This window comes from Centropristis striata, chromosome 14, assembly GCF_030273125.1.
Source record: "Centropristis striata isolate RG_2023a ecotype Rhode Island chromosome 14, C.striata_1.0, whole genome shotgun sequence".
Lineage (NCBI taxonomy): Eukaryota > Metazoa > Chordata > Actinopteri > Perciformes > Serranidae > Centropristis > Centropristis striata.
In genome coordinates, this window is record NC_081530.1 from 27,644,528 (window position 1) to 27,666,706 (window position 22,179).

At 40.3% G+C, this 22,179-nt stretch overlaps 1 protein-coding gene across 1 annotated transcript in view; it reads right to left on the reverse strand.

The window, feature by feature from the left end:
• Positions 1-10,860, reverse strand: part of tinagl1 (tubulointerstitial nephritis antigen-like 1) — a 29,542-nt gene extending 18,682 nt beyond the window's left edge. The window contains exons 1-3 of the mRNA XM_059350407.1: positions 10,407-10,860; positions 6,040-6,350; positions 3,682-3,748 (exon numbers count right to left, since the gene is read on the reverse strand). Coding sequence (XP_059206390.1) covers positions 3,682-3,748; positions 6,040-6,343 — 371 coding nt within the window. The 5' untranslated portion in view covers positions 6,344-6,350; positions 10,407-10,860. The remainder of the gene's footprint in view (positions 1-3,681; positions 3,749-6,039; positions 6,351-10,406) is intronic.
• Positions 10,861-22,179: the final 11,319 nt, after the last annotated feature.

The following is a 22,179-nucleotide window of genomic DNA, read 5'->3' on the forward strand; positions in this document are numbered from 1 at the left end:
CATTACAAACAGACAGATGTTTGGAACAGGCACTGGTACATACAAACACAGACACCTGCGAGACATGGAGTGCATTGTCTTGACATATCCTGCCAGATCAGTGGGCCCCGAGCCATGTTTGTTAGAGTTTAGATCTGACGTATCTGCACCATCTGAGAAACTATACAGCAACTTAGAAAGTCCAAGCTGGCATTGGCTCATGTCCAATCTGAAGAAGATGCAGACAGAGCGGAGCTGCTGCCAAATCACAGAGATAGTTGCTCCTTCGGGGCTGTGCGAGAGGCGCCGCGTTTCAGATCATTTGGAGCAGATAAAAAGTTATCAGGATGCCAACAGCTCGGGGAGGAAAAGGGTCTCAGCTGGGGATCCCATTAACACAACAAAAGTCTGCCACAGAAATCATGTTGTATCTTCACACATGCGCACACAACACGACACATTGTTTTAATACTTCATGCTCGGTCGAGTTGTTTCTGTGCTGTCGAGCACTGAAGAAAAGATAAAGTTCATGCCGACCGTGATACTGACAGTCAGAGAGCTGATTTTTATTGACTCTATCAGTGATATTTGGCTTCTTGTGCTCATGTCAGGAGTTAGTCAAGGCATGTAGGAGGTTAGATAGCAGTGTGCGGGAGCTCGTCTACTGCTAATGAGAGACTCTCGAGAGAGAGAGAGAGAGAGAGAGAGAGAGAAAAAAAGGGAGAGCTCAAAGCGGAAGCCGTGTCCTCCGCCCTGCGGCCCTGATTCTGAGTTGGGAGGATGCACATTTGGGAAATCAATAAGTGGAGAGAGTGGGAGTAGGAAAAGGGAGTGTGTGTGTCCCTCCGCGCCAAGCTTCGGTGCAATTTTTCAAGCATCCATGCATATTGCCTTAACAAGAACGTGTGAGAGCGTATGTGCATAAGACTCTTTTGTTTGCTGGTGAAAGGGGGAGTTAGCACGTAAACGCTGTTTTCTGGCGAACTAGGAGGCTGGAGGTTATCTTTACCACACAGCTCAGCCTCACCCAGGTATTTCCTCAACAAAAAAAAGAAAAAAACGATCACCCTGCCATTTATCAACCACCACTTAGGTCAAACCTAATTGAGCTGTTGTGATAAAAGTCCTACTTCAGGCATATCACACTGACACGACACAGCTTCCTGAGTCAAACAGCTGCGAGGTTTAAAGCAGAGGATGTGGAGATCAGCGAGGTCAGCGTGGTTTGGGTTAGACGTGTCGTGACAAACAGCCAGCGTGTTCTTGTTGCATGAAGATAAATATAATATGGATGCACAAATGGATGTTAAATCAACATTCGTGTGCATGTTCACACTCGTACACAGGGTCTTTGAGGAACATCGAATAACGCAGATGTGAGAAACCACAGTGGAGGACAGGTGAGGAATTCCGTTTGCCTTCACTCACTTGACCCTCTCCGTTTCCGCCCGCGAGTCTCTCAGGATCTGCTTTACCTCTCCTTGACTGCTGTCGATATCACGCAGAAAAATGACAACAGCCACATGGACTCTGGTGCCCTCAGGGTGGAGAAGGCCAAGCAGATAACAGACGCTTTGCTGTCACAGAGAGCTAATCTAAAATACTGTTCTTTTAGGGGGGAGTGTCTTAACTCCATGTCAGGGTCACAAAGTACAGGGCTGTTTGTAAATTTGTCCACCAGTATGCTTGAACTGGGAAAATGCAGCAGCATCTATTAACCCTTTATCAGGCAAAGAACTATATTTGGTAACTTCAGGTAATATTTCGAGAAAAAAGTTGCAAATTTACTTGATTAAAGTGGCAAATCTACAAGAAAAAAAGTTGCAGATTTAAGAGATTTAAAGTGGCAAATCTGCACACAAAAAGTCGCAGAGTTACGAGAAAAAAGTGGGAAAAAAACAACTTTTTTCTCCCAGATTCACCACTTTAACCCTTAATAACTCATGGAAATAATTGCAAATTCCAAATTTCAACCCTAGAGAATATTAGAGGATTTTACATACTGCCAGAATGTATTAAAAAAAAGTTTACCAGATTAAAGTGTGAAATCTACGAGGAAAAAAATGCGTAGATTTATGAGATTTAAAGTGGTGAATCTGGGAGAAAAAAGTTCCTTGTAAATCTGCGACTTTTTTCTTGTAGATTTGCCACTTTAATCTAGTAAATTTGCAACTTTTTCTCGAAATATTACCTGAAGTTACCAAATATAGTTCTTTGCCTGATAAAGAGTTAAAGATGTATGAAATAAAAAACGATGACCTTTTTATAACAATATTTGACCTCAATTTTGTGCATTTGAGAATTTTTATTGACATTAAAGTTGAAGCTCAACAGAAAATCTTTTCAATTATAATTGATTTTAGTATGTTACACAGTAGGGGATATGTAAGACACTGTTGGAGATGTTGGCAGACACACACACAAACAGTAGCATTGGGCCTGTTTTGATTTATCCTCAGTTATGCAGCTTATCTTCCTCCTGTTACAGACGGACTGCCAAACTGTTCTTCACTTCACAACAGATCATAACAGAGAACGCTTTGGAATAAATAATTATAAACTCCATCAGCATTAGCTATGTTTGAAAAGACTAAACATTGTTCTCCATAGTTCTTTAAACACAGCACTCATTTTGACTCATAGGTGGGTTTCCCTGCACCTATTTGCATGCACATTCTGGATTTGTGCATAAAAAAGAGCGTAAATGAAGTGCAGTGGAGGCAGATTTAGCAAATAAACAATGACGTTCCTGAAGCATGTGGTTTCAATGTCTAATGAAGCTTCTGCTCCATTGAAGAGATTAAAAATAGCTGCAGATTAAATCATCGTTCCACACAGATCTGACACAATCTTCCTCAAATAAAAACATGAAACAAACAGAAATGTTATATTTCCATCCAGTTTTCTACATTGTTTTTTCACCATTTGAGTTTCAACTGGCATTTATTTCTTCATCTTGTTGCCCTCTTCTTCTACAATAGTAAAATGGTTTCACTTACTGGGATTAGTGCCACCTCATGCTAATCTCCATGAACCGATATTCAGATACCTAACAGTAGTGAGTTGTTGTTAGCCAATTTTCTCCAGATATGGTTAAAATTTGTGATACATTTGGAAATGATGCAGCTAAATGGAAATCAATCATCTTTCTTTTTATTATTTACATGTGTGCTTTTCCTGCTCTCAAAATAACTCATGAGAAAACAGGCTGTTAGAGACAAAGTGACAAACTGAGGTAGACGAGGTTAATGTGTGATATAAAGGTCATGTGATCAATGTCATATTCCAATCAAAATATGGATATAAAAACTGAATACTAGTGGCTTTATTATTAGAAACACATGCTGTGCACACACATATTTTTGTTAACCCACCCAAATGTATTTTTAAACTCCAGTACAGATCCCAGAGGTTTTAGGAACGCAGCGTACTGTGTGTCAACATGGAGAAATGTGATACACAAGACATCTTCGATCTGTTGTAACGGTGCATCCATAAAAAACAAGGCCTGTTGTACTTGAATATTTCACTCAGTATAAGCATCAAGGGGTCCTTGTGAATTGTTAGAACATGTAAACCTGGAGAGCATGTAGATGAAGTGAGGGGGAAAATGTTTTAGTAGTTTTAAGCTACTTAAGGGGGCATTTAAGGGAAAGCCTAGGATTTAAGAGAAGTAAGAGGAAGAAAGAAGGGTTTACGTACCATAAATTGCAGTTTTCTTTGTATGTTTGTCCTGAAAAGAATGTGTTTCCATTTCTTTCGCAGGTGCCTGAGAGGAAACAAAGAGGGGCAACTTAATATATATATATATATATATATACAGTTATCGAAAATATTATTAGACCACCCTTGTTTTCTTCAATTTCTTGTTCATTTTAATGCCTGGCACAACTAAAGGTACATTTGTTTGGACAAAAATAGCTCATAAGAGTTTAATTGGTTTTCTTGATAATGATTTTGTTATATATATGGGTTTGATGTGGCTAAACAACAGTGATCCTTCCATAAAAGCCTCAAATACTGAGACACACTAAGGAGACAGAGATGCACTTCGATAAACAAATAAATCACACTCGCCATATTTCTGCACTTGCAACCACAATATAAAGTGTTAATGCTTACTCCCCAGGTGTGTGTGTGTGTGTGTGTCGTGTGCATGGGTGTGTGTGTGTGAGTGTACACACAGAATATGTGAGGTCTAAGGAGCTCTGAGCTCCAGTAATCCAGTGTAGGAATGTGGCGTTAGCTTCTTTCCTGCCTTCCCAGGCTTCCTGGGCTCTCGTCATGCTTTAACCAGCTTATGCTTCACTTCGCCACCTCGAGTGAAACCAAGGGAAAGGGCCGCAGAAGTAGCCCGTCTATTACATCCATGATTAAGCAGAAGAAAATCATTAACGTTTATGAGCTGCAGTGTTGAGGCCACGCAGCATTGCCACAGCAGTGACACAGCGTTATTGTGGCATTCCTGCTGGATGAATTTGACCCTTAACACTTGTAGTCTGAACCGTGCTTGCTAAAAGATTGTGAAAACTATATCAACTTGCTGACAGTTTCCCCGTGATGTTTATCTACGAGTTGATTTACAGTGCGAGGTGCTGTCAGTGTGAATTTCATGTGGAATTTAAAGCATGAGCGTGCGGAGAATTTACAGTGTGAGCAGGTTTATTTGCCTGTAGAGTGATTGTGTGATTTATGGCTGAGGCCCTCTGTTACTCATCATCCCCCTCTCAGCTGTCTCAGCCGGTCTATCACAACTCTGCAGAGCAGAAGAGTGTGACAAGTTACTCATTGACTTAGAAGGATTTTATAGAGGGGAAATCTGTTGACCTAAAGTATTCATGTAATGTGACATGTGATACATAGAATGATGGAGACAGTTTTCCTGTGACGAAATATTAGAAATTGTACATCAACTTGAAGCATTGAATTCTGGGTTATAGACTATAAAGATCTGTCGCCTCCTTCCCTTTAAAGCACCGTAGCTTTCCTCCAGGCTGTGTGTTTGTGACCCACCTTGAGATCCCCCTACCTTTTCGTCCAGGGAACACATACCTGCACCGACCCCTCTGCACCCGTTGTCTGTCTGTCTGTCTCTCCCTCCCTCCACATAGCCCACATTCTTTCTCCTGACCTCCATTCATCCCTCCATCCACCCCTCCTCCCTCCCTCTGTCTGAGTTAATAAGAAGCCTACTGTTCACCGCTCTGTTCTCCGGTAGGCCTCTGCTGTCGCTGGCCCATTTTACACCTCTGCACTGAGAGAATGCTACTATAACTGCGCCGGGAGTCCAAATGTAGTCGACTCGACAAAACAGAAATTATCAGGGGAGGACAGAGGATTAGAAAGTGGAACTCTAATTTGACTTTTTTTTGGGAGAGCAGGAGTCTCTCAGACATATTTATATTTTTATTTAAGCCTTCCCTTCTGAGATGAATCAAAGCAACTATAAGGGTCTTTCATTTTGTGTTGATTTAGGCGGTAATATGGAAAAACATGTTAGTGCTTTCATGTTTTTTTGTTTTTCTTCGCAATATTCTTTTTCTTGCCCCAGAATCAGCCATGATCACAAAATATAACTTAAAATTATCTTAAGAAAAGTCTCATTCTGCTTCCTTTTAACTGGCTAACGTACTTCTCACTGGCAAAAGTTGTCTGGGAAAATGTAAACATGGGCTCATTTTGTCTGATTTTGTGGGGAATCGGACTTGGTGACTGGCATCAAGAATTAAAACATAGAAACAGCCGGTCTTCACGCTGATGGTCTTGTTTGCTTATTTATGCCATACAGAGACATCAGTGTTAAATAGAGACGATTACACACAAAAAATATTGTAGCTGCTTTAATGGAGCCATTATCTAAAGCCCAATTCTTGCTTGTAAATTTTTTAAAAAGCAGGTATGTAATTGTAATAATTCTCAGGTGTCCTGCTGCTTTGGGCTGTGATCCAGCACTCTGTTCTCTGACTGAGCTTTACTAACGATGACAGGCCCGCACACCTGCAAAACCCACTGATGCACACACAAACACTTCTACACATCCGCTCATGCACCTTTACTTACCTATGAAAGGTGGCTGCACGCCGAGACAGTGACCCCAGAAGTCGGGGCAACAATCAGAGACGGTGCGGTTGCAGAACAGGTCGCAGTAGCAGATGGTGTCCAGGTACGGGACCGTGCACAAGTCGTCTCTGCCGGGGCAGCAGCCTCCTCTCCTCTGGCAGTAGGAGCCATACGGGTCCCTGATGCCTCCAACGTGGAGCGGACTGGCAAGCTCCCTCTTGGTCCTTCTGGACAGGAGTCTTTCTGCAGTGGTCTCTCCCACCACTAGGAGCAGCGCCGCCACAGCGAACAGGAAGAGCTTCATGATAAATCTGTGAACGGAAGCAGACAGGAAATAAGATATAAGATGTGTGGGTAAAGATAATACTATATAATCCATTCTTTAATCCTTATTCTTGTGATGGACACGTATATGATGAAGTAGAAAAACATTTGTGAAAGTTGGCCTGCTTTTCCCGACAAAAGACACACTGTGAATGTTTCACACTCCGCAGGAAGAGAGGTGAAGAGGTCGCACTGTGAGCAGCATAATTGGGGTATGACTGCTGCCAACACAATATCCAACTCCTGCTGTGCAACTCACATAAACACTGATGCATATACACTCAGTAGCACACACACACACACACACACACACACACACACACACACACACACGAGATACATTTAAACAGAGCTGGCAGCAAAACCACATGATCCTGAGAGATCATCTGCTTATTTTTTTCCCACTTTCCTTTCGAGCATCCAAGACAAACAGCAGCTAAATATGAAAATGCACTCAGCAGAAAGTGATGGAAAACAAGTATGTGATGATAAAAACACAAAGGTCTTTTAGCATGAATAATGTATGATGAGGTCACGTCAGGTCTCAGGGTGAAAGGTTCTTCAGCTACCGTTTTTTAATCTCAATCCTTTTTGTGATTTCCACATTTTTTTTATATTGTCCTTAATAGGAGCTGGTATATTTTAACTGTTTCGTGTGCATTAATGCAGCACTGTTTGCATTGCAGTGACATAAATCCAGCTGCAGGGAGGGGACCAGATTAGCACGCTATCTCAGCCCCGGAAATAAAGTAATGTCCTGCTGTCGAAGCTAATCTGTGACACTCGAGGAAACCGTCTGAGTGAACAGACACAGCCCACATCCAGCATTAATGGACCACAGTGACAACAACATTTCTCTAAATGCCAGAGGGAAACCATAAACATACAGTAAAAGTGTGTTCAACACAGTCAAAGAAACTGATTCAATTACACTTGTGCTCTGTTTGGTGACTCTAATATCAATGGGCACAATCAAAGAAAATTTGACTGTCATTATCGAACCGAGTGCCAAATAATTTTACATACTGCTATTAAAGGGACCTTCCACTATTTGTGTCAGCGCACTGGGTTGAACCAGCTCTGCATAACTTCAAAATAAGCCTAGTTTAAATGTTATTTCTGAATTAGGTCAAAGTATACACACTATTAACATTTCAAGGGTTGTATCAGCTGAAGTCCACTGTAAAATAGTGGTTGGCATGGAGCATCATTTTTAAAGGTGAGATAATTTGAAGTGAGGAAGTGTGGATTATACTGTCTGATTAAGGTTAGATAGTTCACACCTAATCTTTTTTTATCCTTTTCTAACCATTCACCATTCACCATTCAGTATTCAGAGATATATTGAGCATGACAGGATGTGATTGACAGCACAACAAGTAAATTATTTTCTGAGAGAATCATAACATGGTAAATATGAAAGCCCCGAGATTAACCTTGTCCCATATTATCAGTCCAACTGTTTTCCTTTTGTTTTATGTAATTTGACAAAACAGTCATACACACTTGAATAAGCAACCCATAAACAACTCTCACTCTTAAGCGTAAAAAGGTCAACTTATCATCAGTATGTATGGTTTTTGTATGGTGTGTGTGTGTGTGTGTGTGTGTTGGTCTCAGGTTTCTGAATGAGTGAGTCTATAAGGGTCCGGACAAAGACGAGGGGTTAGCCTGCTTCTTACATAAATAGCCTCATCAATTATCCAATCAGATCTCAGAGCACAATGGACACCCTGCACATAAAGCAGGGCCCCGGAAAAGATCTTTGCTGTCCTGTTTTCTGCATGACTATGCCTTTAGTTGAAAAGCACACACACACATACACACACATGGGGGCATATGGCAGTATGGGATGGGCAGGTCTCCTCCTTTACACAAGTGTTTTGTTGTGGCAGCAGTGCAATAAAACACCCACCAGTCTGCTCAGCGAGCTGCTGAGGCCTGCAGGTCAAACTGTCAGTGTAAAAAAAAAAACACAAGTGCTGATCACAATGCTGTCTGCTCTTAGTAACTGTGGTGTAATGAAGTGAATGTTAAAAAAACATTTGACATGTCTCAAAATAGAAATGCAAATCAAGTTGCGTTTGCATCAACTGGTGTGGAGTGAAAGCTCTAGGGTAGAGGAAGTTGAGGTTGCGGACCAGAAAGAAAACAGGAATTTGGCAACATTCAACATTAGAGCTGATAACAGAAGAATTGGAAGACCAAAATGCATATATGAGGCTTTATTTGAAAGGTAACATCTTTCTTCTAGTTTTCTTTAAAAAACAAACAAACAAAAAAAGTCTTATGCCCATACCTGCTCACAGTCAAGTGGGTTTAAAAAGTTAATATGTTGTTTTTAATAGAATATATGTCATAAAGCAAAAGATCACATTCTGTTTTATTTAAGTTTCAGACAATGTCCCAACTCTTTCATGATCAGGGTGACATAAGTAGCTTCAATAGGTGAATTGTGTTTTTGTGTTTTCTACAGTTCTCCACTGAAGTGAGACATTAGCTGATGAGTCCGTATTCTCATCTTCTTTTATAAAAGAGTGTCACAGAGGCTGCCATATGGCCCATCAGAGCTCCAGACAGCTGTAGCCAAGCTACTGATCCCACACTGCAGCCACAGGACAGATGCACCCTCAGCAACACCCCCCTCACACACACACACACACACACACACATAATGTACATACACAGTATAAATATCACAGCTTCAGGATCATGTAAACCTGCTTTATCTCAATAAATACTAAAAAACTCAAAATACTCAAAAACATGACTATTTCTATATTAAAGGTCCAGTTTATCCAAATTATGTAACATAGGGAAAAACCTCTTTATATAATAAATGTGTCCAGGTTAGTCTTGCCTCAATGTGAGCCCTGACACTTCTTTATACTGAAGAATTGAAGAATTATACTGCAATTTTATGCAGTTAGAAATAAAACATGTTCAGCTCATTATTGTATTGGGGTGGAGGCAGACATATCAGAGACAGTGGGCAACTAGGAACCTAAATTATCTGCATGTGTAAGCCGATCTGAAAAAACTATTTTTTTACTAACTATTTTGATGTATCATTAAAGTGATTTTCGACACAAAAATGGCAGAAAATGCTGTTTTCAGAGCCTAAAATATGAACATGTCCAGCTTTTCTCTAATATTAAAGTGAAACATTTAAAGACATCACCTTGGAGTTTGAGAAACTTCAATGGACATTTTTTCAGTATTGTCCGTCATTCCATAGACTTAACAATTAATCAAGAAAATAGCAGATTTATCTTTCTGAAAACTATTTTTAGTTCAAGCCCTATCTGCAAAGCTAAAATAGATATTCCATATAAAGCAAACCTTTAATGCTCCCTGCTCACACTTCGTCCTGCAGCTCCCCTCTTTCACTTTCTTCACACAGCTGAACTTTGAGATATCACTGCACCACCCACAAGATAATTCAGGCACCTCGGCTCAGTGTATCTGCATAAAAGCTCTTTCAGCTCCACTTCCCCCTTGTGTCACACAATCCCTGACCACTATCTGTCCAGCTCTATTTTTAAAACACCCACCAGGTCGAGGAGAACAGAGCCCATCTATAATACGGTGCAGGTGTCTAATGAGGCCTGGACCACAACAGGTGAGTGACGGGATAACTGCTTATCAGTCTCACTGTGAATTACACACACTCACTGGACTCAATAACCTCTTCAAAAAAAAAATCTCACCAGCTTCCCATTCATATTCCTGAACCTATTAATAACTTGAATATTGTATGCAACAATCACACACCCAGAAGGTAAATATGTGGCAACAGTGAAGACTTGCCTCACTTAAATTCTGTATCTTTGCTTAAATAAAGCACAGAATTAGTTCTAATCTCAGAAATATACTGATTTGTAAACACTCGTCACAAGAGCTCCAAAGTTTCCATTAATCAAAAAAAAGGTTATTTAAAGTAACATGATCTCAGTATCCACACTGTGACGTTGAGCCTGCACCTGCCTGCCATAAAGAGAAGGCTGCTGTGGAAAAGTAAAGAAAGCAAAAAGTGTCGTTACCTGGAGTCGAGAGAGAAATCCTGCTTTTGTAATCCGATAGAAACTTTGCCGAAGTGTTGCTCAGGAAGTCATCCACAGGTAGAGAGGGTAAAAAGTCTGTCTCTCTTCTCTGTCTGTCCCTCACTCTCTCACTGGATCTGCTCACTCAGACTCTGTCTTCTCTATATACAGGCAGTAAGAAGGGCTAACCACTCCCCCACCCGACCCCCTTCACTCTCTGCCCTGTCCCCTGCTTCACTGCCTCCTGCTCAAATCTGTGCTCTCTCCCTCTCTCTCCCTCTCTCTCTTACACACACATACACTTCTTTCCCTTTGCTATCACGCCTTCCCTCTCCTTATCAGACCAGAACCTTCTATCTGAAAGTGAAATAGTTTGCCCTCATCTTTATTCGCTCTTCTTCTTGTATTTTCTTACCACTGTCACTTTCTCTAACAGCAGCAACAACCAACAGCAGTTTCCCCTCCACTATCTGAGCCTTTTCCCTGCAGGGTCAGATCTACTTGTCCCTGCTGAGTAGAGACACAGTGGTGGGTGCTACTGACCTCCTGCTCACCATCTAGTGGTCACGGGTTGCATATCTTCACCTCAGGCAGCCAGGAAATTATGGGATAGCCTGTGGGAGACCTCCCAGCTTCTGGAAGCGTACAAACTAGCCTCCGGAGGTGAAGTTTTGGCAGGTGTTTTAGGGAGGCCAAATACTCAGTTTACAAAATATTACGGATGTTTTCTTTCTGCATGAGCCATGTGTCTGGAATCTGTTTATGTCATTTTGCTCTATTTTGTAACATCTCTGCCTTTCCAACCTGAATATTTTCAGGCCAAAAAAACAATAAGGGATGAGGGTTGGGGTTTTTAAACAGTTTTTTTTTGAGACAGTTAACTGTAATTTTTTTTTTTTGTAATTTAGCATCCATGGTTTATATCAACCCAACTTATGTTTATATGATTCAGTCTGCTGAAAAAGATGGCTATGTTTATATTTGATGCCAAAATTCAAGACACAGTATACAAAAAGTCAGACATTTCTTATTTTTTGTCTTTTTTTCTTTAGTTTCAGTGCCTATTTCTCCGCAGGTAAATGACATAAGTAAATATTAATATACAAGAAGAGACAGAAAAATTCAAGACTTAATTAAAAATAAACAACAACAACAACTATTGTAACAACTAAGTAAATTATAACAACAATGAATAATACAGTTTTTAAAAATGATATAAAAATAATAAATAAGATAAAGATAAAGATAAAGAGTTGAAAAATAAATATAAATAAATAAATAAAAGTGAAATAAAGCAGAGAGCAAAAGTGCTATCAAAAATCTGAGAAATGAATTAATTAATTGATCAAAATATATAAGTTTAAAAAAAAGAAATAACAAGAAAAGAAAATAGCATAATATAATTAAAGTAATAAATAAATAAAAATAACAGTTTTACAATACAATGCTTTTTTTCTAATAAGAACAGTATAATTAAAGTAAATAAAAGATAAAACACCTTACATACACCTAGTCTGGTCACCCATCAGATTAAATGAAAGATAACAAGAGAAACAATATAAAAGACTCAAAAAGGCAACATATTCTGAAATATTCCACTGTAATTTATGTACCACCTTGAAGAAATACTTTAAAGTCTGGCTGATGAACATCTCACTTTATAAATATCAGTATTTTCCACTTATATTGCTGTAAGTGTGTTTGATTTGTTTAGGCTTTTTTGCATTTTTCTGGATAAGAATGCTAAAAAGGTATTTAGGAGACTGACATGGTGGTCCCGAAAGACACAGCTGTGCCACAGCTAGACCCTCCTTTGGGTTGATCAATAAGCAAAAGGCTGAATCAATAACTGCAAAGCAGTCTAGGTGGGTGGAGTGCAGGGCTCCCCAAAAAGCCTTTCAGGAGCAAGAAAGCATCTCCCACACAAAGGTACTCTGATGTCCTTTTATTTAATTTGCTTGACATAATTAGCACTTGTAGAACATTTACAGAAAATGGGCAGCGTCCTCTAACAGGTCAGCCATTGCCCCAATGATCAGCGTCAGACAGTAAACCCAATGGTTTCCCTAAAAAATGTTAAATGTTAAACCTTAAATAAGTCTTTAGTTGACTTTTAACAACAGTTGGCTGTTTTTGCTGGTACAAAAAAAATATTTTGAGAATTCTTTATTGTCATTGCACAAAAATGCAACGAAATTGGATGGCAGTCCTCTTGGTGCTTATAAATTAAAAATGAATAAATAAAGGCAAATAGAGTTGTAACATAATACAAGACAAAATAAAACATACATGTCCAGCTATTCACAGACATTCACAGACAGCTCCCATATTCCCACATACATTCACATACATTCTCTAGTGCATGTTTTAAAGTGACAGTGGGGTAGAATGAGAAAAGTGCATACAGTTAAAAAATAATTATTTGTACATCTGAAACTCTGCTGCATCGAAGAATTAATCATTTTTATAATTTTGACCCTTTCACAATGTGTTTTCAGTTCATTAAAGTTAACTTTAACATTTCAGTAACCTAAAATGTTTTGACTATTCTAAAAGAGACTCTAGGAAGTCATATGTTCTCTTTTTCTGGTAAGTACATTTTGTTTTAGGCATGTTTTTGGAAAAATAGCATTCTAAATCATATCACAGTTACCATGAATTAGTGCTAGCACTATCTGGTAAACTCAGCTCCACCCTCTTGTTGCTTGTGGCTTCAAAAAAAGTAGTTCACAATTCAATGGGACACATCACTTCTTTTATTACAGTCTATGGGACATAAACAGAAGGGACTTATCCATAATTTTAAAGGCAAGACCAGCCATTAACTCAATATGACATTTAAGATGGGTAACCACTAGTATGAAGCAAAACCAATGGTATATTAGATGTTGGAGAAAGTCAAAATAAACATTTGTATGTGAGACAAAAGTGGCTTTCAAAGAGTTTCTTCACCAATAACCTTGTCTTTAAACTGATATATCTAAAGATACATTGGTGCCAGGCTGCAGCATCCCTACATGTGAACACACCAGTAATAAATAACCTGCAAAAGTCAAAGCAGTGTCTCCAACATACATGACAGAAATGAAAAACTCTCAGACGGTTTCTGTCAGTAATGTGAGCAAAAATTAGACAGTTCTGGGTAACTGGTTTGCTTTTCATGCAGCACTATAATTAGGGCTTTAACACCTCTTACACAACATCACAGCTCCTGAGGAAAGGTGCTCTCAGCTATGTTTACAGCATTTCACCGTCACCACCTTCCCAATCATTTCACAACTTTTACTGCACATGTTGTTTACCAAGTGAAGATTGATTCAGATTTACTATCATGTAAAGAATGTTTGCACAGCTACTGGCAGCATATGAGTCACGTATACTGTAGAAGAGTATGGCCGTGACGCTTCATAGACGGTAAATGCATAAGAGGTTGATTGTTGCCATTTGTAGGAGAAGGTGTGTGACCCTTGGATAACAAGAGTCCTGATTCATGAGAGGAAGTGTGTGATTCATGTCCAGTTCATCAGTGAAGACGAGGACAATGAATCACCTTTTAAGGATGTAAGAAATATGTTTCACAACATCTGTAGGCGGTGTGTCGAAAGACTCTGTACATTGGATACGTACACTCGTAGGCCCGACCCAGCCTGTGGTGACTCAGGCTTTAACAAGCCCTCCAGATGTTTCACCGTGACACTTGATTCTTAAGGGCAGCAGCAGAAAAGGGGAACCAGACATCCGATCAGCGCTGCTTCTGTTTGTGAGGTCATTTCCCCGAAAATAGACTGAACTGTGGAGGCTGAGGACACACATGGCAACAATAGAGCCTATAGATACACTAATAACCCTCAGTGGGTGCACGCTCGGGAGCATACGCACACTCGGAGCACACAAAAAGACAGTTGTGTGCTTTTACAGATGCATTTGTATCAATTTAAGATGTGTTTAATAAGGAAACTTCCGGGAGAATAATCTAGAAGTGAGATTGGACACATGGCGTGGGCCAGACACACACACACACACACACACACACACACACACACATATTTATCCTGAGAAACAATCCACCTCTTTCTCCCAATCATTGCATCATAATCCTCCCATGATGCTACGCAGTGCGGCTGGGAATCCCAGCTGCACCGTGTCAGGGTGGAGGTGTTCTCTCGTGACCCCACGGAGGAGTGGACACACATCCATCTCCATGTCCCTGGTGAGTTTCCTGTTCCAGGAACATGCGAGACGAGCGCAGTTGATAGTAAACAAGAACGGGAGTGCTGGCGGCGCACACGTGGACAGAGCACATCAACAATCTTTCTAGATGTTTCTAACGCAGCAGGTTTATGGACACACACCCACATGTAATGAGAACCACAGATATTTGGGAGACGATCATGATTTTCATTGTACTGTTTGTTCTGTCTTTTCTGCAGCTGTGGTTTTGTTTTCAGCAGAAATCGATGTACTTTTGTTTGGAGGCCTCAAACACAAACAACTCCATGCTCTGGAATATGAGACGTACCTATACTAGTCTCTTTCTCTCCATAATCCTCTTGTTCAGCTGAGTTTCAGGCTCAGATTTTTTCTCATGTTGAGTAAAAAGATCCTGTGAGATCTACATCTACATGTGCTTTGTTCTGCATATCTCTCGTTCCACAGTCAGTGTATCGACGACAAGGACTTTTTTCAAGGATGTGGAAATGCTTTGCAAGCAGAGCTGAGCAAATCTGAAAGTTCCAATTCCTTAAAACGAGTTAAAGGGCAGATGAGATGATGGTTTCACACACACACACACACACACACACACAAATCTGCTCATCATAACACTGATTCTGTAAACTCTCTCTGTGTTTGTTTTTTGTTAAACCCAGAAGAAATAAGTGAGGAAAATGTGTTTATATGCTACTAATTTGTTTGTTTCCAAATAGGTTTAGAGGAAATAAGGGACCTGTTCATGCTGGATAGTGAGCGTATTAAGCATGGGGCTGCTAAGGGCTGTGTGTGGTCATGTTTAGGCAACAAACACACTTTGGTTAAGTTTAGGGGAAGACTACGGTTTTACTTAAATGTTAGAAAGTCAACATGTCATATCTTGTGCTGTAAGTCACCTTTATTTCAAAGATACTTTGAGGCACTGAAAGATTTATTTAGATAATACCCTCTGCCGCAAAAGTGCTGCTATGGTGCCGTAACGAGCTTTGCCTGCATTTCACCATAGGTCATTCATGCTTATTCCACAACGGCAAAATATTGGCGTCCATTCACATTGCAGTCCGGCTTTTACTACTTCTGAAAGCGGTACAAAGCCGGGATCACTTGGTCCCCCCCATTACCCCTCTGGCGTGTTCAGATTGCAGGCGAAAAGTCACAGAGGCGTAAATATCACAGCTTGAAACGGCAGCCTGAAAGGAGCTGGTGATTGACAGGAAAACAGAGAGCAGCAGAGGGACCTGGCCTGGACTCAAACCTTGATAAGGGCTTTTTCTTGGTTAAAAAATTAACCAAGTGCTGTGCATGTATAGATCTGTTTTTCATGATTAAGTTTCCATGTGCGAATATAAAATAAAGTTGGGAAAACTGATGTAATTTGTTGTCAGATACTTTCATTAACAAAGTTCCTTATTATTTTATTTTTCGAAAAAAAAAAAAAAAAAAAACAATCCGGCAGCATTAAGTTTCCTTCAAAACATTTCTGATCTTGCAAATCACTAATGTAATATAAATATAATTTCTAGTAAACACAGTTGCAAAAAAGACGGCATCTGTTATCTATATTGTATAATTTTGAATCTACAGAGAGACAAAAGCCGTATCCACAGTTTCCATCGATGTCAGAGACGTTCAGCATCATGTGATGAAGAATTGGATTTCTCAGCGTGTGTGTTGCAGGATGTGATGTGCAGTAAAGGTCAGCCTGTCTGTCACCTCAGCCACCCTCACATGTCAGATTCATATTGATTGTGAAACCACAGACTTGCAGATTTGTTATTGCTGAGTGAGAAGTGACACATTCTGAATCATTCGGTCAAAGGAAAATCTGAGTCGCTAAAACTCTCAAACCTTCAATTAAGCGGAAAATTAAATGCAAGTTCTGCTCGATTATATTCATGAATTGAAAGCTCAGCAGATGCAGTTTCAGTAAATGTACAGTATGTGTAAGTCAGAGTCATGCTCAGGGGGCCAGTAAGTAAAGTCCTTCCTAGCACTCTACTTCCAGCACCCTCAGTCGGACCAAACCAAAAAAATCATCAATTTAAAATAATCGAATTTGGGCTTCATTATGATCTGAACTCCACCACCTGTAGAGTTTTACAACTTGTTCTTGCAAGGTTGTGATGCTAATGCAGTGACTAAATTAGAGCTGATGTAGTGGGTCTGGAATAGCCACATATAGTTATAGTTATCAGTTAACAGACACCCCCTCTTTTTCATTTTAATATCTGAACTTTTATTTGAATCTTTATGAACAGTTTTGCAAAAGCATTACCACTTTGCGCCATTAGATGGTGCTCTAACGACCAGTGGGTCCAGGCAAATAGTTTCTGCTCTGCTTTGCTCTGCGCATGTGCAGAGAATAAACCTGCTGAGCAGCAGTAGCATGAGCTAACAACTCTCGTGTTTCTGTTTGGATCCACAGGTATGTAAAATGTATTATTTTGTACCTTTTGGTTCGGTTAAACTATGTAACAACATACAGTGAAGCCATGACGAGAAGCTAAGCATGGTAGAATGTTGAAATATGTACTTTATCGTCTGAGTTTATTATGTGGGCGTTCCGTCCAGGTAGGTCGGTTGAACCAGAGTGAGTGTGTACGTGTGTGTGAGGACAGTTCCGACCATAAACATTGCCTGTTAGATTTGTTGTTTATTAATATCTTTCTGGAAGTACCTGGTACAGTATTTACAGTGTTCTGCATTCTGAAATGTGAATATTTAGCGTTTATTAATTTTCTGGAAGTAACTGATACAGTATTTACAGTGTTGTGTATTTTGAAATGTGAATGTTGGGCGCATGTGCAGAGAATAAACCTGCTGAGCAGCAGTAGCATGAGCTAACAACTCTCGTGTTTCTGTTTGGATCCACAGTAACTGTTAGCTGCAACGTAGCTCAGCCGCTCAGTGCCTGCTGCCTGAGTGGCTCATGCTGCCGGACCAGAGACCCCTAGCTCTGGCGCCGGTAACACTGACACATTAGTCAACTAGATGATTAGTCAGTCAACAGAAATAATAACAACTTTAGTGACTGATTTGTGTTTTTAAGTAAAAAAAATTTCAGCCTTTCAGATATGGAACTGATTTTCTTGATTTTCTGTTAAATCAGCTGAATATGTTTGTGTTTGGGACCAACAAAAGAGGACATCACCTTGGACTGCGAAGGACATTTTTCACTGTTTTGTGACATTTCAGCTGAGAAATTAGTCGGCAGATGAATCAATCATGAAAATAATTGTCAGTTTGACCTCTAGACTGGCCGCAGACAGACAGACAGAAATATAAACAAAACAAAAAAAACACTTGGTAGTTCCCAAGAAAGTAGTTGTCTCCAGGACCACATTTTGGCAAGATGACACAGACACACACACACACACACACACACACACACACACACACACACACACACACACAATTGCTTCTCTTCTTTATCACTCGTCAGATCTGGAACCATCAAACAAAAACTATAAATCCAAAAAAAGATTGTGATTGATATTTTGTTACTTTAAATTAAACTGCACTGAATCTTCAGTGCCAAAGATTACACATTATAAAACAAAGTCAATGCCTTCAGGTGCCTTTTTGTCTCATTAAGGGAAGGCCTCAAACATTTTGTTGCCACAAGTAGAAGTTACTGTATGTGACATGCAGAGGCTTGTTACTTTGATCCCTTTATATTTTCCAGCTGCAGACACACACACACACACAAACACACACACACACACACTTCTGGTGTGTGAGAGGTGTTTATATAGATAGATAGATTACTTTATTCTTCCCCGAAGGGAAATTCGGTGAACTGCTAAAATATCATAGATGATTGAAATCAACACGTCTTGTATAAGAACAACAACGATCAATTGAAAGAGTAATTTGGGATAAAAATTATTTGACTTCCAAAGGGAGGAAATGTAACATTGGACAGTGAAGGAAACACTTGGAGGATCTGGCCAGATCTGAAATGTGTGTATCCACTGGGAAAAAAGAAGAAAAGCACTTCGTAGACGCTCCCTCCAACACACACCCTCTCCCTCGCCTATGATGTCATCTCTGCACTTAAAACAACAAGACAACAGGAGGCATCAGGTGGTCTTCCAGCCCCCCATCCATCCATCCCTCCATCCCCACAGGGACTGACCCAGCTGTGGAGGTCTTAACACTCTCGCTCAATACCTGTCACCATCCATTCACTGAAGGTACTCATCTCTCCTAATGGAGCCTAATTCATCCAGCAGACCTGCTCTGTGGACCACTTTAGAGGCATAGTGACACCAGTATTTGCAACGTTTTGTGGCAAAATCAGTTAACTTCAATATAATCGCTAAAATCTGCTTGTGGGATCATCCGTGTTATCTTATTACAACACAATTTTTTATTTTTTTTATTTGTTTGGTGGGAGGCGACCTCTAGTGGCCATAGTTATAATAATCAATTGAAAAACGTACAGATATTGGGATATATATATATATATATATATATATATATATATATATATATATATACATATATATATATATATATATACATATATATATATATATGGGATTGACAAAGAGCGACAAACTATCCACAAAATACAATTCATGACAACGAATAACTTCAAGTGTGTTGGCATCTCATGTTTAAAAGTGTTGCTTCACTTTATAAATACACTTTATTTTAGAAATACTGTCCCATCAAATGTTAAGCAGTGTGACTCATTGCAGCGTGACTCACTTACGGCTTGATTTTCCTTGAAAGTATCTTTTCCACAAATAAAGCGGAGGCAGGCTTGGCCCTAAAGGAAGAGATTTGTTTTATTTGGAGCAGACAGGAGATCAGTGGGCCAGTGGCGAGGCTCAGGGGCGGCAGCACCAGCAGCGCTCCTCACCTCTCCTGTGTTTATCATCTGTTTATCCTGTGAATCCAACTGTTACACAAGCTGATCTCGAACATTCGAGACTGAGGAAACATCCCATGGTTAGAAACTATTTGGCTTGTTTATGCTTGTGAATTAAAGATTTATTAAATGGCTTTCTGAGTGTTATTTCAGCTCAATATTATACTTTCTCTGGAAAATTAATCTCTTCTTTATTCAGCTACTCTCAAGTTGTTTACAGTTTACTCTCTGGCCTCTGTGGCTTGTGTTCAGATACAGAGGGACTCATTGGCTACAGGAAGTGTGTGTGAGTGCATTAAATAAACATGCAAACACATGCATGAGCATGGGTGCGTGTGCAGAGGCCTGTGTTGTTTGCAGGCAGCCGGCAGGGACAGTGCGAGCAGTCCCCTCGTTGTTTACCAGTCACTGTCACAGGAGTGAGATTGTCTCCCTGAGAGGCGACAACAGGCTGGCAAAGACTTGAGATTACATTCCTGGACGCCTGCGGAAAAACCAGCATCATGTTCCATGTCAGGCAGCCGTACGGGGACCGTTACCACGGAGACCCGGGCAGAAATGGGCTAAACAGAAGTGTGGAGAAGCAGGACGAGGAGAAAGTTTGAGTTGTCTCACAAATGTCAAGAGGGTGAGCAAGTCAGATGGAAAAGTGCCGCTATTATGAAAAGCACTTAATGTTAAATGCAGTTGCGTCATGTTTTTAAATGGAAAGTATTCTCATGTTGAGTCTCATCTCAGCCAGTCTCATCTCATGTCAACAAACAAAGCACTTTATCATCAAGTGCTACTTCCCTCTTCATCAGGGACGTGTCATGAGATTGACTCAGCAGATAAACACGACTTTCAACCAGGAGACCGTTGTAAAACCAAAAGGCAGCGCTGACTTATTTACGCTGACTACTAACTTATGTATGTAACTTAATTTATGTATCAACATAGGGCTGAGCAATTAATCAAAAATGTATCTAAGCTGACATAATCTTGCCCATTGTGATTATTCATTCATTATCCTTAAACGATTATCGGCACTTGGGTCGCGGGGGGCTGGAGCCGATCCCAGCTGACATTGAGCGGGAGCCGGGTACACCCTGGACAGGTCGCCAGACTATCACAGGGCTGACACAGGGTGTTTCCAATACAGCCCAATACCCGGAATGAGGCGGGTCTCACTCGCCGAAACGCCCCTAATTTGAATATGAGCCGTCCTGAGGGGTCTTTTGATGGGACTTTTTTTGGCCCTGTGGAAGAGCAGGGCCGTTTTTCTCCCCTGAAAAAAGTCTGGTTGCTGATTGGATAAAACACTAAGCAGGATGTGACGTAGTACTCGACGCCACAACAACATGCGCCATTTGTTAAAGCCAGCAAAGCAGTGTTGCTAATTTCGCGACTTTGTTACTATATTTAGCAACTTTTCAGACCCCCTTAGCGACTATTTTTCAAAAAAGTGACTGGCAACAAATTCAGCGATTTTTTTCTGGCGTTATTTGAGACTTTTGGAGACTCTTTCTTACTCGTCTTAATGAGCCGCGGGGGCGGCGGCTTTTCTTAACCAGTTGTGGGGGCCGGCGACTCCTTAAGAAGAGTAAGAACGAGTCGAAGCAGCACAGTCCTCCTGCAGCAGTCTCTCCCCGCTGCAGTCATAGAGCCGGAAGGGATGTTAACCCCTTAGCGTCCAGTCTGCAAATTGCTAATAGGCTAACAGTTAGCTCTGTAGCAGTACAGTGTGTATGTGCTGCTGCTGCAGGAGGTGTTCACTTAGCGATCTCTGTTTGTTTACAACAAGCACCAGACACTCTGTGCACAGTTAGCGATGCCGGTTAATTCACGATCACTATGTTTATGATCAGCAGATATGCTGTGCATAATTAGCCGTGCTGCTTTGTTTATGATCAGCTGCTGACGTTGTGTAAGGGTATTGACAGCGGCCATAGTTGAGTCTCCCGTGTTTAATCCGTCGCATATGTGATCACGGATCTCGATCGAAACTGTCGCTAAGCGATTACGCGACGATTGAAAACCAAACGTTACCTCCAGAGTCTAGTAAATCACTCAGGACACTCACTTTTTGTAATGGAGACACGCAGAGTGAGCGGACATTTGAGAGGGCGAGGCCTGAAACTTTCCCTGTGGCATTCACACCTACGGGCATTTTAGAGTCACCTATTAAACCTAAGTGCATGTTATCGGACTGTGTTAGCAAGCCGGAGTACCTGGTGAGAACCCACGCTGACACATGTTGTCCAATCCGCCACATGGAGGAGAACTCAAACACAGAGCTAACTTAGCAACTCAAGTCAAATGTAAACAATGTGGAAAAACTGTTTGCAAGAAATGCACTTTATTTATTTATTTTTTACGGTTTTAGATTAGTTGATTTCTACTTTAAAAACTAAAATGTGACATTTTCAAGTGATGCTTTGATTACAGGTCAAAATATTCAATAAATAACCACAAAATAGTTAACCTATGTGTGCTTCCTTAATTTAAAAACAAAACAAAGATATATATATATATATATATTTATCTTTCATTAGAAAGAAATTACCAGCTTTAATAGTTGAACATATTTACAGGAGAGACCATGTCAGTGAACAATGAGGGCAAAAAAACAAAAATTGTTAGCCCTATATCAAATAAAAATATTTCCTTAAATAGAACCAAGTCCTTATGTTCATTGTTTATTCA